The sequence below is a fragment of the Aptenodytes forsteri genome, unplaced genomic scaffold, assembly GCF_000699145.1.
Source record: "Aptenodytes forsteri isolate BGI_AS27 unplaced genomic scaffold, ASM69914v1 Scaffold351, whole genome shotgun sequence".
In the NCBI taxonomy this organism is placed as follows: Eukaryota; Metazoa; Chordata; class Aves; order Sphenisciformes; family Spheniscidae; genus Aptenodytes; species Aptenodytes forsteri.
Genome location: NW_008794604.1, coordinates 187,601 through 205,983, shown reverse-complemented (window position 1 = coordinate 205,983; position 18,383 = coordinate 187,601). Strand labels below are relative to the sequence as shown.

General features: G+C 46.6%; 1 protein-coding gene across 5 annotated transcripts in view; it reads right to left on the bottom strand.

Annotated features, from left to right (window-relative positions):
• SIL1 (SIL1 nucleotide exchange factor) overlaps nt 1-18,383 on the bottom strand; it is a 99,186-nt gene that overhangs the window by 27,218 nt on the left and 53,585 nt on the right. For all 5 annotated transcript variants that reach the window (XM_009273192.2, XM_009273190.2, XM_009273193.2 and 2 more), the window contains 3 exons: nt 17,347-17,443; nt 14,167-14,358; nt 9,247-9,368 (listed from right to left, as the gene is read on the bottom strand). In XM_009273192.2, the coding sequence (XP_009271467.1) occupies nt 9,247-9,368; nt 14,167-14,358; nt 17,347-17,443 (411 nt within the window). The remainder of the gene's footprint in view (nt 1-9,246; nt 9,369-14,166; nt 14,359-17,346; nt 17,444-18,383) is intronic.

The following is an 18,383-nucleotide window of genomic DNA, read 5'->3' as shown; positions in this document are numbered from 1 at the left end:
TCCAAACGCTGACAGGGTAGGACCAAGCCCTGACTCCATTCCACTCTTGAAGGTTTCAGTTAATCATAAAGCCAATTCCATTTTGGGCTCCATCTGTCTTTATTCCTTCAGGGACTAATAATGCCTCACCATGTGTTTTCACACACTAGCTGAACTGAAATTAAGACAGATTTCAATATGAAGTGCCCGAGAAGAAAATGCATTTTTTAAAAAGAAAATTTCAGAGTCCTTACCATTCTCAGCTTGGAAAAAGATCTTGTTAAGTAAAAGCAGTGGGGTATTGATTTGGAAAACAACTCAGGTGAATTCCAGCTCATTGCAAGACATGCAAACATGCTAAAATCATAATTATGGGCTTTTATGACAGAGTATGTATGGAAATGTAACACAATCTGCTTCCAAAGGGAGGTGAGGAACATGCAGAGGTTGATCAGAAACGCTCATGTGTGCAGCCGCCGACCAAAGGGATTCTGGCAGCAGACACCCTGCTGCACCAGGCATGGACCAGAATCCAGAAAACCCTTTTCAACCCTCTCCGTTGCACTGATAGAAATAGACAGAGAAAACCAAGAACCCTTGTGGTTCATCACATATGGCAGGTTTTAGCTGCTTAAGGCTTAGGGAAACCTCATTTGCATGTTACCGTACCGTTACCACGCTGGGTTTTTTGTTTCTACCTCCGTAGAACCCAGCCACAGGGGCTTTCCGACCAGCCAGGCCTGCATGTCCGCTTTAATAAGGCAATTCCTATGTTGATCTGGTGGTTTATACAAAACAACAGCCCTAATTATTGATCTTGGCAGACGGAGCTAAAGATTAACGACCTGTCCCTCAAAACAGCCACCGTGGGGCTGTGCCCATTGTCTCCCGACTGTTGCTCCAGCAGCACCAACACATTCACTCACTCCTCACCCACGCAAAGACGCAATCCCACTTGGGTGGTAGCCGAGACTGACACAGGCATGGATGCTCAAAGCACAGGCCAGCTCCAGGATGATTAACAGAAGGGAACAGGTACGGCTGGGCAACAGGAGAGAATAACTGAGAGAGTCATGAACGTGGAGAGAAGCAGCATGACAGGACATTTACCATGACCCACATATCACCTGGGCTCCAGCTAACACCATCTGACTGCTGGAAGAGTCCTTTCTCTTTCCCATCCCCTACTTTCAGGGTATTTAAAAAAAAAAAAAAAAAAAAAAAAAAAAAAAAAAAAAAAAAAAAAAAAAAAAAAAAAAAAAAAAAAAAAAAAAAAAAAAAAAAAAAAAAAAAAAAAAAAAAAAAAAAAAAAAAAAAAAAAAAAAAAAAAAAAAAAAAAAAAAAAAAAAAAAAAAAAAAAAAAGAGACAGTCTGGAAAGGTTGATTGCAAGAAATTATACGATGCACTCCACGTTAAATTCGTAAGAGACGAAAACAGAGAGAATCTGTGAGAACTGAAGTGCACTGGAGGGACAGCTAGACACTTCTGATGGAAGCAAAGACGCACTCCTTTGATGGTTGCCTTCTGGAACTGGCTGCAGTACCTTGGAAACTCATTAAATGCAACAGAAAGGACAAGTGACGTACATCTATTGATGCTCCGAGCAGCAAATTAGTTTTCAAATCTATTCAGGTCTCATGCAGTGGTGTCAAGGGGCTAAGACTCAGTGGGAAGCGGCTGCAATAGCATTTCTCCAACTTGTGCGATGACTCCAAGCCACCCCGTGGGGAGGGGGCTGCCCACTGGTCCAGCTCCCCGTAGATGTCTTGTGACCACTGACTGCTGCCCTGATCGGCAGGGCTCCGAGGTCTGCGCGGCTTCTCAGACAGCCAAGCCAGTAAGTCATCCCCTTCCAAAACAGGCCAGGCAGCTCTAAGGGCCTCTGATGGACATCTCCTTTTAAGCAGAAATAGGATCATCTGAAATAAAGAGAGATCAAAATCCAGCTCACAAGACGACACAGAATGTCAGCACCCGAGGGAAGAGCAAGTAGTCAACAGTGACGATGAGTTTCTTCAGAAAAAGATAATTTCCAGTAAGCTGTTGTTTTCTCTCTCCGCAGAACGTCACCCCATTCAAACACTCCGAGAGCCTTGAAGGGGCTGAGGTTGGCAGCAATCTGGTGGAAGACCTGAGGAACAGCCTTCATGGATGAATAATCAACTGTTTCAATGAATCTTAAAGCACACAAATAGACAGATGAGGAAAAACTCATCAAAGCAGTGTATTGGGAGAACAGGTAGGCTGGAAGATGCCAACCTGGGAACAAGGTCACGTGCTGGGACTTGATCCCTCTTCAATCAGGACAGGCAAGGACGAGTCCTAGATGCCGTGAAAGCCTGCGGCTGTTGGCTTGTGTTATTTTGCCTCCTATGCAAGCTCTGGGTCCAGCAGCTCTGCCTTCCTCTCCTCGGCACAAGGGGAAGAACAGGGGAGCAACAGAGGGCCGGTGAGTAAATGTGGCGAAATCGAAAAGACACCCCACGAGAGCTAAGGGCAGCCCCCCAAGACCCCTCCGAAAGCCCGATTCTGCCACTACCATTCACGCCGCAAACCTGGCTGGATCTGCCTTTGCATGCTTGCTGTGTACAGCCTGCCAGCAATTAAATCCAACAAAAGCTGCAATCAGGGAAGGGGTAGGAGGGTGCACACAGCAGGACCTACAAAGGAAGAGATGGGATCTGGATCCTCCTATACAAGCTCAGACAATAGCTGTAATCGTAATCGCTGGGTCAGTTCTGTCCACCCCAAACCCTGCTGGGAGCAGGTACGTAATTGAGGCTGGATCCTGCATTTCCTGCTCTCATTGTTCGTCTTCCTCCCATTCTTCGCTGCTTTGTTCTATTCAATGCACTTTTTCAACCTCCCTTTCTGAAACACATTAACAATGGGCTGCTACAGCCTCCCGTACACCGTGATTAAAGAGTAGACACAGATGCCTCTTCTTTGTGGAGCATTTTGCACCTATTACTTAGAGGGAATGCAGAGAACCTGCAACATGGGAAAGTCACAGCAGGTCAGGAAAATAATGTAGGTGTTAGGCAGGAAAATCTTTGAAGCTTGTGAAGCCATTAGCTGAGTGCACAGGCTGTAGTAAAAAGGATAAACAGAGAACATGGATGATGAATAAATAGTGGCTGAAGAGACAGAGGAATACATGTTGCGTCCAGCAATGAAACCAGGTCCACACTGAGAAACGGCAAGTTTGGGCTGGTTTTTTTTGCAGAAAGTGATTAGGTAACCAGTCCAAACGCGTATTTTAAATGGAAACCACCACAATAACTAAAATGCTTTAGCAGAGAGCATTTACTAAATGAGAAGAGACAGAAACAACATGTTTTATATAATGCATGACCTGGCTGCAATGAGTTCTTCCTGCAGGTTGTGTCACCAACCTCCCTGCTAAAGAAAGGGTGCTGCTGAGCACCGCCGGAGCAGCTTCCCAGCGCTCCCGACCCCTGCCACATCCCCGGGCAGCGCCGGCTCTCCTGCGGGGCTGTGTTTTCAGGGCAGGCCACCTCACACAAGTCTTAAACAGTGAGCAGCAGGAGACTGGCAAGACCCTGCACGGCTCTGGGAGCGCTCACCTCCGTGTGAAGGACACGCGAGGAAGAGACCACCTGCATCGTCAAGGCTGAGCCCCATCATGACTGATAAAATGCAGCGGTCCTCAGTGCTGGGGGGGGAACCGTGCAGGTTTGCTCGCTGCTGAAGTGTGATGTGAGGCCAAACACCCCAATTTCAGTAATCTGCATCCTCACTGCTTAACCTCTTTGTCTTCCTCTCTCGCACCACCAGCCCTACCCAGACCCCCTGGATGGGGTAACTCACTCCAGAATTCCCACGTTTTACAGAAGTGACAACATCCTCAGCCTAAAACCAGACCCACAGGGTTAGGCTAAGATGTCCATCCCACCTTGTCAACTCTCCAGCAGTCGGTAAAACATACCTGGCATGGGACGAGCACCCAACCCTGCGCCACTGCACCCTGCTGGCTTCCAGACACCGGCATCTCCCCAGCATTTAAATTACCAAAGCATTTATGAAAATAAAAACAGGAGCAAACCTTGGATTCTAGATTTTTCTCACGGGGTCTGCTCTCCCCGTCTTCCTGAGAGCACAAGGACGGCAGTTTACTATTTAATTGTTAATAACACTTTCTTGTTAGATTTCAGACGCTGAAAAATGTTTAGGGATTTATTCTTCTGTGTAATTAACCATAATGATGAAACACAGTTTTATACCGCACTGCAGTTTTTGTTAAGGTTATTCATAATGGGGAAAGGCTAAATAGGTTGAGTTCATTATCGTTACAGAAAAAAATTGAGGTGACCCAATCAAATTAATTCGAAATTAAGTGCGGTGAGGCTGATAACTCCACACAAGTCAGGAGTTCAAATAAGAATAGGAGACACAATCTACAAAAGTAAGAAATTACGAGCAGGCAGGGAGTCGAGCTAGAATTACTGCGTCTGGGAGGTGGCAAACACACAGCATTGGCAAACAGGGCCACTGGAGAAAAACAGTGAAAATGGATAAAGAGATGGGCAAAGATTGTAGGATGTAAAAAGGAGAAGCTGGAGGAGGAAGGGACGAACATGAAGATGGATTTGAAATAAATGGGTAGGGACAGTGCTTATTAAGCTAACTAGATTTATTTCTCTGCTCAGAAATCCTTATGTCCTTACAAGACAGCATCGAAGCAAGGTCTTTAATTTTACTTTTCCTGGGTTTATCGCTTGGGCCTTAATGTTATTTAACAGCAGCGAGCGTCAACCACTTTCACTGCAAAGCTGGACTTAATTCAAAATCGTTAAATCTGGTGGAAGCTTTTTCCTCTTGACAAAGACATCCTGAAGAAGCTGGTGTTTCTCTGGCAAAACATGGGAGTCGCACACCCTAGAACAGACACCACCGAAATACTGATGGATAGATCAGGGACGGGGAGACAGCATTCCCCCATAAATAATGGTAATCAGGATGTTCCCCCCATAAATAATGGTAATCAGGATGTTCGTGATGCACACTATCACAGTTTAAGGGATTTAATCTCGTGGGAAATGGTTAAGACAAGGAACACCTTGATGCAAGCCACCTCTAGGAACCTCTTGAGTGCTGCTACTAGATGATGTGCAAGTTATTACCTGTGATGAGTTTCCTCCCAAGTCTTTACCAAGTCCTGTAACATTTGTTTTATCACTCAGGGCCAAAGGAGGGGACAGCGAGATCATAGTAGCGCTGGACTTGTTGGAAGAGGCTGTGCTGGGGACTGCCCTGCGTCCTGCTAGGACATACAGCAAACACAACCTTGGACCATCGTTTTGAGATCCTGTCCCTAGCTACTCAGTTTGAACAGCACTTGGGTTTTTAAAAGACTGGCCAAAACACCACAAATCTCTCAATGCAGCTGCACAAGCGACTTTCCTCCTGGCTCCCCATTTCATCCATGCCAAAATCTCACTTTTTGCACTTTCTGCCCTCTCTCCACGAAATGCAAACTGCTTCTCTTTGCCTTGAAGGTCCCACGGTTTAGCTTCTCTCTGTCCTCGCCTCTGATTCACCCCTAAGCGTACGGGGAGCATTTGGGATAAAGCTTCAAGAATGCATTCGACATAAATTATTCCCCTTCTAAACGGATTACAAAAATCCTTTTATTACAAAATATTAAAATGTTCAAATTAGTGGTGTGGAAAAACGTTTCCTGGAGGTAAAGTTTTTAAAAATTGAGGTTTTAATCACAAGCATAATCCTTTCTGGCTAACATTTCCAGTCTTGTGAAACATCTAGATACAAATTGCGCAGAGGCCTGGCTGTGCTACGAACAAAGGAAGATGCTGCCTGTAAATAGCTTAGAGGACATCAGAAGACACTTCTCTCATCAGCAATCTTTTTTAGCTTAATATAGCTCCTCTTTGCATAAAACATTGACATTTTTGCAATGTTTGGACCCAATGGCGCGAATGCTGATTGTCATCCGAAGATACTAGAGTGTACCTTCAAAAATATGCAAGAACATTTTACAGACAGTAGTTTTACTTGCCTCTAAAATGCTGTATCTTAATATTTCATACTTATATATATTTAAATGTTAGTACCACCGGATAAATGCTAACATGCCTTTATGCTAATGCAATCACTGAAAATCCAGATAATGTTGTGTATTGGCATATACTGTTAGTGAATTATGGATACCTAAATGTACAATCCCACATGCCTAGCAATTATTTTTGTTAGTGCATTTAACTTTTATTTGCAATCAGAGCACTTGAGGATTGTTCAAATGAAGTTTACTTTTGCAAACTGCTGAATGGAAAACATTTTGTTAAAGGTTTAAAAACAGTAAGACTGTGATGAGGTTGCAGAGTTGCAATAAGGGCACCGCTCAGAAAACCCTACCAGATGGAACGATGTTTGATTTGGTCACAGACTCAGCGATTAAACCCCAAATGCCTAAAATGAAGGACATATAAGAGAAAAAAGAGATAAAATCTTGATTTCCTCCATACCAGATCACCCTCTTCCATGGCAGAGGCTCACAGATAGAGGCAGACGGATGCCGGGAGGACAGCATCCGTCCAGGCAGCACCCAGGCAACTAGACCCTGGGACCCTTTGCTTTGAGGACCAAACTCGCCTGTACTAAGGCTGCGTTTCAAGTCCAGTTTAAGCCAAATAAATAGGAACAATATCAGGAGGGAGAAATCCTGAACTGCCCCTGCTGTACCTTCTCCTCCTCCTCTTTCTCCTCCTACCGCCTTTGTTGATCCAACGTCTTGGCCAGCCACCTGGCCCGTTGGCTCAAGATGCTGATCCACTTGAAAACCCTTTTATCCCAAGTCGGTTTTCAGCACAGCCAGACCTCTGAGCCAGGTCCCAGCTGGACCGCATGCAGGCAAGACTTGGGTGATGCAGCTGGTTGCTCCATCCCTCACCTGCTTCACTACCTTATCAGAGTTAAGGACGAAGCACATCTGGAGAAGAGTTGGCTATTTTTAAGTGTTGAAAAGTTCTGGATCTGACCCAAGCACATCTGAGACTGCTCAGTGTCCAGTGGTTTTCTCCTGCATAAAACAACTTGCCTACAGACAACACCACAAACTCCCTCTTCCAGATTCAGCTGCGCCAGGAGTTAATGACCTCCCAGGCTGGGCTGAGGAGCTGCTATGATCACGCCCCGATTTTCCTCTGGGAAGGTTTGCCTGGCTTGAAACGGCTGGCCGGAGCCAACCCGGCTGAAGAGACCTGGGAGGTGGCCACAGGCCCATTTGGTGAGCGGCAGACCACGGCCTCTTACCCAGGCATGGCTTAGCATCCAGCGTAGGATGTGATACCAGCCCCAGGCACACGAGGACGGATCAGATCGTGCCCCTACAGCCCAGTGAGCTGTGGCACCTCTGGGCATTTACTGGAAAGTCCTACCACCTGAGGCCCCCTAGGAACAACCACGAGTGAAGGAAATAAACAACAACCCCTCAGAAAAACACAAGACATCAGAAAATGCTTACCGTCAGGTACTTGGAATGCCCACGGCAGTTTAAAGGCAGCACAGAGTAAGCCGAGAAGATGTATGAGCAAACAAATTAAGCAGATAGCACAAAGCAGATGAGTTGGCATGTAGGTGTCTATTGAGAAAGCTTAAGCACAGCAAGGGGAAAAAAAGCAAAACCCAGGCATAATAGTTCTCACATTTTGGAACTGAGCTCTCAGACAATACATCATCCAAACCACTCAAAATTACCATCTGTCAGAATGTCCTTTAAAGAAAAAAAGATCTAAAAGTTTCCAAAGCAGTATTTTAATATTGTCATATTAGAAAAGAGATTGTTTCTGTCCAAAGAAAGGCATTTGCAATTAATTGAGGAATACTATATAAAACCATTAGTTTCGTGGCCACTGCTACACGCCCATATCATGAGACAATGGATTTCTTGAGTTTTGATCATGTCACATTAGCTAAATCAGGAAAGAAGTGATTTAATAGCCCTTGTCATTTTGCAAGTTACCTGCAAATATTTCCAGAGCCTCTACGTGATTTTCTCTTTATGAAACATATCATTAAGAGTCTACATGATATTAAAGAACCTAAGGAAACAATTACAATATTGCCGCAAACGTTAAGATACGCCAGAATATGAAGAGCGGGTCTGTGCTTCTGATGTGAAAGAGCACATCTTCTCGTGATCAGTAAGTCAAACTCTGTTTCAAAATATAGCTAGATCCTTTCCTGGTGTAAATCTGGGTACTTGCTGCTGTCCATGAGGCCCTATTACTTCGCACATGCTGAGGACCAACTGCATCGCATACAAGACCGCAAAAGAAATGCAGATTTGCAGACTATATATTAGACTAAGTGATAAATAACTTATAATGGTGGAGAAGGTGACCACGTTTTTAGGCATAGAAATATGCAGATATAACGGTCCTGACTTTCAATCTTCACTCTGCACTTCTGACCTTGAAGTTTGGGTACATCCAATGCATTTCTGAAGTCTCTGCACACGTGAATGTGCATCACACACCCCCTAAAGCCCCAAAACCCGTAAAACAAAAAGGGCCACCAAAAAGGGCCCACATGGTACCACCTATAGCACTACACGTTACGCCCTAGCACGAGGTCGACTGGGCTCCTTCGGGCAACAGCCACCTTCCAATGAACCACAAACATCCTTCAGACCAGTCTCTTCTTGATTCAGCCTGCTGACCCCATTCCTAACCCCACGTCTAATCGACACCCCTTTGGCTATGCCTGTGGGTTAGAGGCACGTGTCCATGGGGCTAAAAACCCCCTCCAAAGACCACAAGAGTTGCTACGTTTCCGAAATCAGCATCTCGCTATCCTAAAGCAGCCTGGGAGCAAGGAGCAGGAGGGAGAAAGGTGCTCCCTGGGGCACTCATAACCACACCATCCTCAAGATCTCCCCCCTGAGAGGGCTGCCAAGGGGAGAGGAGGGGAGGCAGAATTATTCCCCTCGGACTTTGTAAAAACAAGGAGCCCAGGGAAATCAAGAAACAATCGCAGTTTCCACACCGAATTACTTCTGGCTAAGTCTAACAAGCAGGGTGAGGACACACTGACAAGATGACCAGGGAAAGTGGTGCTGCAAGGAAAGGGCTAGGCAGGGGAGAAGACAATTTGATGTGTTGCAGGATGAGAGAAGCTTTCAGCTCCTGCTATTAGAAATAAATCAAGAGAGCTGAAGAGAAGCACAGAGCCTGTCTGGTCTCCCGAGGTTTTCACCCTCCCAGGCTGGGTGGGAGAGAGCTCACCTGGACAGCGCGGCTCCCAGGACGAAGGCAGCATGCTCCTTCAGCACGGCCTCGGTGCTGTTCAGCCCGTCGATCACAAGCTGGAGTCCACCCATGGAGAGGAAGTCCTTAGCATTGTCCACCTGGGAGAGAGCAGGTCCCCATCAGTATGAAACCCCCAGCCAGGTTCCACTCAGCGACTCCTGGAGAACGCCTTGCTTCAGAAAGCACAGCATCTCTTCCCTCCCAGTCTAACCAGCGCTGAGTTTTAAAAGCAATTAAAAATTAAGAGGGAACGACTGTGGCTCGAATTTCGTACGATACTGTCCGTGAGCAGTGGATGTCATGGTTGCAGAAGCCCAGTCTACTGACAGGTGGCTATTATCACATGCAGAAGGCATCACTGATAACTCCAATACCTTGATTAACTATCAAAACTATTCTTGACACGTATTTTAGTAATTCAGGTGATGTCAAAAATTCGGTACATCGCATGATGTCAAAAAACCCCAGTTCTTTGCTCTCTCACCTGAGCAGGCCATTACTGGGAACCCAGGGAATTGTATGTTTTGCAAATGCAATTAATTAATTGATGCTCTAATTGTAGCACCAGGAGTTAGGGATGTTTAAGAGCCTGTGAGCAGCAACAGCACACGGGCACAGCACCACCTCTGCTCGCAGCAAAGAGCATGGACGGTTCTGGGCATTTTTCATGAGTACTGTCAACAACTTCATGCGGACGTGAAAAGAAAAAGCCAGTCCCTGCTTGGAAGGGTCAGCCAGGAGCTTCCCCTTGGGGCAGCCTGAGCAATGATTTTTCTAAAGCAGACGATATTGGACTAACTGCCAGTAGGGAAAAGTTTAAACATTAGTGGGGATTCACCAGTCTTTGACTTTAACCAGACTTGGGGCTAAGCAGGCACAAATCACAGTGGGCATCTGTTCTTGGAGAGGAGGTTAGAAAAGGGCTCCGAGTGGCTCGCAAACAAAATTTAGAGAAACAGCACAAAGTGCTTCAAGTACAAAATTTGGTTCAAAGTCAAATCGATGCATTTTGGTTTTCAAGGATTTTTTTTTTTTGCAATTTAAAAGGGAATCTGACGAACGCTCAGAATTGCGTGTGCAAAAAAATCGGTTTTAGAATTTCAACATTTCTCCTCCCTGAAAGACAGGGAGACAACAGCATATGTTGGCGGATGGAAATAGAACATAAAAACGAGTTACCAGCCGGGCAAACTGACCTCCCCAGCTTCAGCGAGCAGACCCCACTGATGGGGTGGGAGAGGACAAACACCACAAGGCGTGCAGGGTATGTCGGTCTCGGGCACCGCGCTCCAGCTTGAACGCTCTTTTAGTCGACAGTGACTTCATGCTTAGTGTTATATTTATCTCAACCATGTACCTGCACCAAAATTGGCCATAAGATGGATATTTTAGGTACCCAAGAGAATGAAGAAGCTACTTAGCTTTATGTCCTACGGGTATGTCTTTACCAAAGCAGGACCTGGGGAGCTACAGCTCGTCTCTTCTCCCCAGCAGGACAATACCCACCACTTGCTGTCCCCTCTGCAAAACCGGTGACAGAAAGACGATCCCCGCAGGTCTGCTGGGGCTGATTCAGGATTTGCAGCAGCTTTTGTATCCTTTCAGATCCTATTCTTTTAACTGTCCCTATAAACTGGACCTGCCAGACCTCTTTTCTGCAGACCCATCTTTGCCTACAAAGAAATCTATGCAGCAACCCAATTTCAGCTACCAGTGGGTGCTTTTATTGCTCAGCCTCTGTAAAAACTCTGAGGCTGTTTTAATGCTGGAATTGGACGTTGACTTCTGCTCAAGAGGGAATGCACAGACAGGCAGAAGTTTGCATCCAGCATCAGTCGTGGTAAAACCAATCATCCCTGTATCCTCAGCAGCACCAGAGTCCTTCAGGCCAGCCCCAGCGCCAGTGAGACACCTCAACTGCAGAATATAAATTGTGCTGTAAAGCTTATTTTGAAGATGTATTTATTTTTTTTGAGTGGCGTCTGTTGTGAGAGCTCATTCCCTCACTCACCGTTGTAAAACCAACAAAACCCCCAAACCCAACAATGCGAAAATATTAACCTCTCTGGGGAGCGGAGGCTGCTGTGAGGCAGCAGCTCGTGCTTTGCTTCAGTCCACTGAAATCAGCACGGAAGAAAGCCAAAGATCAAAAGAGCTCTTGAGTAAAGTACACAGGCAAGGTGGGAGAGGAGAGGGATGGGAGAAGAGCAAATATGACAGCAGTTATTCAGGGAGACGCTTCAGATTGGAGAAAGAAAACGGGGAGGGGAGAGAGAAAATGTTAGAAAATGAGAGCGAGGAAGCAGCAGCATGTCAACCGTATGCAATGAAGAAGAAATTAGCAGTGAGAAATGGTGTAGCATGTCAGAGGAGGGGAGAGAGGAAGATAAGGAGAGTAAATAATTGAGAGAAAGAGCCTGCAACGCATGAGAACGAGTCTTGGCTCTGCACACTGCTGTGCAAGCACCGTGAATTCTGTTTATAAATGAGTTATGCTCTGGCCTCTTCACATTTGCATTTGGTTTTTATGCGTTACAGATAACCTAGCAAGCCAAACCTTCCTGCTCTTTCTCCAAGATGGGCTCCCAAACATGCCAAGTTGAATCCTGACTGATGAGAAGCAAACCAGAGCTGGCAACCAAAAGCTGAGCAAACACAGAGCCCTTGGGCTGACTCTTCAAGAGCAGGAGAGAGCATCTCTCCCCCGGCTCGGCACCGGCCACAGCTTCCCCTCCACTCCTTTGCAGCTAGCTCAGAGGCACGTGCTGCTTCACGGCCCAGCGCTCCGGGACGCCCGTGACCACACCACGGAGTGGAGAGCATCCTTTGCTTGCAAACCCTGCAGGGCACAGCATTTTCCACTCGACAGGGTATTTTGTGCCCCGGAGGCAGCAGCAAGGCAGCCGGGAGCCAAAGGATTAGCAAAAGCCATGGCACATTACCATTCGACGGAGGCCAGGGGAAAAGGGAGCAGTGGAGCCATCACCGGTCCCACGCGTAGGTGCGTGCTGCCCTGGGCCACCCACACCTGCAAGGATCTCTGTCCTCCAGCGGCACAGCCGTGACTCGCCGCAGAGGACTCCTGACAAGTTCAGCCCTTCCAGGGTCGTGCAGCACAAGCGTATTTGGCTGCTATTCAGTAATTACATTAAGCCAGTGCTGCTAAAGTCAGTACCAAGCAGAGATAATGCTCTGGACGCATTCAACTGGCTAGAAGAAGAAAGAGGAGGAAAAGCCACGCTGGCTTAGAGACAAGTCATATTTCTTATCAGCTTCCTGCCTGATGAGAAGGTGCTGCCCAGCCATCTGCCCCGACAGCGCAGGCACAGAGCAACGTTGTGATCGATGCACAAAGGAGTCCTCTGTGCTCCCTGCCAGCCTCCCTGCCATTTCCCCCCTTCTGACCCTTTTGACGCTGGATGTGGTTCCCTTTGATGCTCCAGGCCCCGCACAGGGAGCGGGGACCGCTTCCCCTGCTCCTCTCGCCTTTCTGAAATTGTTTGCCCCATCCCGTGCTGCAAGCAGGCAGAATTTTATGCTGGAATAGTCCAGGCTGTTATTCTGGAAATCAAAGCATCCCAGGGTGTTTGGGGGTTGCTTTTCAGCATGCCTGGCCTGATGCTCTGGCACCCTTAACCAGACAGAATTAGCCCCGAGTATAAATACGAAGCTCTTTGGGTGCCCATTGTTCACACTTATTCTCCGAGTCAGACAGATGCCATCAGTGAAACAAAAGCATTGAGAACAAATAGCAAGGAAGCCTCTGCATGCATGTGACTGAGATTTAGCGTGGAAATTCAAGACAAAGAGCCCTGGAAATAACACTTCTATTAGCTGGTGCATGGACTCCATCTCTCAGCAGCTCATTCCTTCAGCTATTTTCCCCAAAATGCCATGTTTGGTTTTCAGAAGTGCCATTCCAGTGAAAGGTCTTGCACTGGCATCTCCCAAGAGTTGTCCCAGCCACCCTCTGAAAAGATGAAGTCACTGAGAGCAACACTGGAAGCAGACTCTCCCAGTCTGCTCCAGACTCTCCCAGTCCCTGGGGAGGGAGAAGCCCAGCCCTTTCCCATGAGGCAGAACACAGCCTCGATGCCCAGACACCCAACCCAAGCCGCTGCAGCGTGGGAAGGCACCAAGCACAAGGGAAGAGAGCGGCGTGCCCGGAGCCTGCAACCAACGGGAGGTAAAACTGTGCGAGCTGAAAGCAGAGCAAGAGAGATCAGAGGAAAAAGTGTGAGCGTAAACCTGAGGAAGCAAGATTTCAGGAAATATACTCAACTCACACAGAGCCAATTAGTACAGCTCAGCTGATGCTCAGCAACTTGCCATTTGCCTGAGCCTCTTCAGTCATTTCTGCCACTGGCCCAGCTGTGAGAGAGGCTCTACATGCCATTTCTTACTCACGCCAAAACAAAATACAGGTTTTTGGGTGGCTGTTGTCTTCCCCGGTACAAAGACATTCTCTGTGAACTGCTGTAAGGGGACCTACCTGCAACAACAGATGCTTTCCATGGAAGAAGCAAGAAAATAATTCTTTTTTTAGCAGCCATCACTATACTTACCCCAAAATGCCAGATAAAACCCCATTTTCCATTTCATGATATTTAGCATATAGAAGAAGAAAAAGAGAGGGCAAGAAAAAAAGCCTGAGAACAGACAACAAATCAGGCAACACTAACCCCTAGGAAACTGTTCACTACTGGTATGAGCGATGATTTATCCAAACTTGGATATAAAATAAGCCTGCAGTAGCCCTCCGCTGTCTGTTATTGTCCCAGGATTATGATAATTCAGCAATTTGTATTACCTGATACCACTAAGAAAAATAAACCCATGTTTATGACACCGTATCCCCTGGATTTTACATGGTAGTTACTAATGCATTTTTGTTACCTGGTGAACGTAATATTCAAGATCATAAAGCGCCGCTACTTTTTCATCCAGCGTGGAGGCAGAGCTGTTGAATTTGCTGATTAATTTAACCATAATTTCATAATCTGTTTCCATCTTCACGTTCAGCTTTTCAAACTCCTCCTTCAGCTGCTCTATGGGCCGGAACTTCTTCCTCACCTCTTCCTCGTGAGCCTTGAAAGCAGAAGGAGGAAACCAGATATGAAGGCAGGTGATAGAGAGAGTCAAGAAAGACGTAGAAAGAAACCCCAGCCCCAGATTTACAAGAGGAACCTGGCTGTCTACACAAACGGATTTACTGCTGTGCATCAGAGGTGCAGGGGCAGCATTGGAGGGCCCTTCTGAGAAGCCCAGGAACCCAGTTATCTGTAAGATACCCACCTTGGGTACCAGCAAGCACTCCCCGAGGAGCTGAGCCTGTACCTAGGGCTTTGTACATCATTTCTACGTCCTATGCGCCTTCCAAAACAACGTAAAGCCCAGAGGCAGGCGGCACTGCTGTTCTCTGTTTGCCTGCAAGTGGACGTTCTCAAGACCTGGCTGCAAAAAGCCCTGAGCAACCTCCCCAATCTCACAGCTGACCCTGCTTGGAGCCAGAGATGGGGCTGGAGACCTCCAGAGGTGCCGTCCAGCCTGAACTGCCCAGTGACTCCATGCCAGTGACATCAAGGAGATCTCCTCGGATGCGTATTGAAGACGCTTTCATCATCCCAATCGCTTAACACGTTTCAGGATGGCTTTATCTCTCAGGGAAACATATGCACTCGCTGTTGGGGCCAGAAGCTGTCAGAAAGCAAGGCGGGAGGACCGGCTGCAAGATGGGGGCAGCTGAAGTGCTGTGCCGTGGGGCTGGGCCAGGAGATAGCTTGTCCTGCAGCGCAGCTGGTCTCCCTCGTACAAACAGCACTCCAAGAGCTGTGATGAACCAAGAGAGCTACAGAAAGGCGTGCGGTGAGGAGGAAAAGGCTCTGCCAGAGATCTAAGAAAGCCCCAGAGCCAGCAGGGACCAATTCTCCAGCATCAGCACTGGTGACACTGGGGCAGGCAGGGACAGAGCCTGCTGCTGCAGGGGACAGAGGAAGCAGAGAGGCCAGACTGAAATGGGCTGCCCCACGAGCAGGAGAAAGCAAGAAAGCCCCTTTTGAAAGGGATTCTGCCACAAACATAAATACCAAAATATGTTTTTATACAGGAGTGACCCCCAACTAGAGGGTTTGCACATGCAGCGCTCCCCCCAGCAAGCACTGCCCAGCTCACCCACGTGCAAACAGAAGCCGAATGCTCGAGCCAACAGAGAAAAAAAAAGAAAAACAAACCCCAAAAGAGTGATGGAAGTAAAGCACTGTCAATCTGATGGCAGCCGTACAAGCGGCGCTAATGACTACTGGCCTAATTACTATAGGTACTGCACGTAACAGAACACCATCCCAACCCCAACCGCACAGAATTGCTTTTGCAGGAACATAGATGGGAACACGCTTGGTGTAACTCAATTTACTTTGACACAGTTACTTCAAGGATGAATTTGCTCCCTGCAGGAGTGATTTTAAATGGAGTACTTTAGGTCCATTAGATGTAGCTGTTTTTAGCCCAGTTGCTGGGACAATAGCTATTCTAACAGAGTTTTTAAAAATATGGCTTATTTTCACATAAGAGAGTATCACTAATTTTTGCATTTAAATGACACTCATTTCAGGAAGTCCTGCTATCACTGGTGCTGGCTGCTACATAAGTAATCTTTCAGAAAACTAAATGATGCCCTAGTGCCAGCTAGGGGAAAAAAAGACTTTCTGCAACTCCAAGACTTTAGAGCCTTGACTCCTACCTCGGTTTTCCTTCAACTGAGACAACGTCAAGGCAGCAGGAGGAGCTAGGGCCTAAGGAAATACTGCTGAGTGGAAGAGGGGAAAAAGGCTGTGATCCACCTGATGAGTCGCACATCATCCCCCCAGCGTCACGCCAGTGGCTGGGGACCAGCTCCAAGCGTGGAGAGGGCTGAAAACAGCACTTATATTCTATTTCACTTTGGATTGTGGACTATTTGTAACTAAATGGGAAACTTGCAGCTTATATAAGGAAACTTCAGCCTATGCTTCACCATGGCCATTTGGTTTTTACTACCCAGGGCATGAGATTGGAAACTTAAACCATGAGATCACTTCTGGATCCAGCTGTGCCAGTGGCAGGGGATGCTATGTCCAGTGGCTTGTCACCATCACCCAAACCAGAACAGAAGCGCCTCAGCTGCACAACACTTTTTGTACTTCCTCACGCTAAAAGGAGGACAGTGAACAGCAAAGTAACCTCCTTTACAAACACCATCAATGCTGCAATCCAATCCACTTTGGGGGTCTGCAGACATTTTTGTGAACCAAGCAGCAGTTGAACAAATAAATCAAAACAATGGATAAAAATACATCCAAGCAATGGAAAGGAAATCAGCCCGTGGGTTCACACAAGCGTTTGCAAGCTACTTTTTTGCAAAATTAATTCAGGTCTAATCACACTGGTATCAGAAAACTTCGGGGAGCAGCATCACACCAGAGAGCTTACTGAACGTACCTGCTTTGGGTTCAGGAAAGATCCCATGGCTTCACTTTAGCATTCGTACGCCAAGAATGGCAGTAAGAAATTTGGTGTCCGGAAGGCTCATGAGGATGGTTATGTGGACACTGTGTGTCTAGTTTGCTAGTTGAGATCCCACTCACTTGAGTAAAGACCAGAAAGCAGCAGCATCTGATGGCTGCTGTCACTAAACTGCTGATCTCAGCCCACTCCACCACTGCAGCCCCTCTCCCCCTCGACAGCCCATGGGATAATTATTACCAAGAAACACCCTGAACTGTGAGAATATACTTAAGTACTTACGAGCAGCTTGCAACATAAGGCCTTTAAGTTTCAAATTAATAAAACGGACCTGAACAAAAATTTTCCATTTTTACAGAAAACTCAGGATTAGTACAAAAAGGGGTGAGAGTTTCCCAGGGAACTGTATCAGTAACAGGCTAGCAGAGGTATTTTAGGTCCATATTCACCAGAAGATTAGTCTGCACAGTATTTTCCCAAGCAATTACTTTAACCATCATATTTCTGAGATGTGTAACGTAGCGTGTTCGCATCCGTGTACTGTGCATTGCTTTAGAAACAGGGAACTCTCCTTACCTTTCTTTCTGCCTTCTCACTTTCCTTCATTTTAGCCAACGCCTTTTTGAGCTCCTGGGATGTGAATGAATTTGAGTCAACATCCACCTTGCCCAGCCTTGCAGAGGAAACAAAACGAAATGTTATGAGTGAACAACTGTATCTATAATATTTTCATTGTGGTAACTAGCAATGGGTAATGTCAGGAGGAAAGGAACTAAGAGGGCGAGATTTCCATGCATCTCACTTAAAACACACAAAAACCCTCCACACTCAAGAAAAGATTAGTCCGAGTGCTATATTTTGTGTGTGGTTTGCAGGCACCTCATCCTGACAATCAAAAAAGGCTCTGTAATCTGCATGCCGACCCAAAATCTCAAGTCCTAACACAATAAAAATAGTTGATTAATTTATGCCTCTGAATTTCATGTAGCAATATAAAAAAGCAGGAAATGTTTCAGAGGAAAAATAAAAAGCACCGCTGTGCCACTAAATCATTGCTAAGGACTTGCAAGCTTTAACACGGAGATTTACAGCTGAAGTTCTGATGATTGTCATACACAAAGTTAGGGCAAGGGTAAATCCAAGCAGAAATTACACAGAAATGCTACAAAACATGTTGTGTTGCTCTTTATGCCTATCTCATTGGTTCAGAGTGTTTATCTGGGCCACAAAGAATCCTGCACAGAAAAAAGAAAAGCCAACTGTTGAGGCATCAAGAAGCTAAAGAGCCTCTCCGTGCTCTGAACAGGAGTAACTGGGGGAGCGAGGGAAGCCGGGGTAAATCCCATGCACTTTAGGACAGAAAGTTGCCCACGGTAACTAAACCTGTCTTTGTTATGAGTGTGCCAAGGGGAAAGTCAGCGCCAGTGAAACTTTTAAAACGAATTAAAAAAACGTGGGTGCAGGGAATGCTGTGCGATCCAAGGAGCGCGTCGGCAGTAACTGATGTGTAAATGAATGCCGCAAGCCTGCTGGCTGCACCGAGCTAAAAACACTGTATCTGGCTCAGGTCAACACAAAGCCCCTCACAACTGCTCTGATGGTTTAAGCTCAGA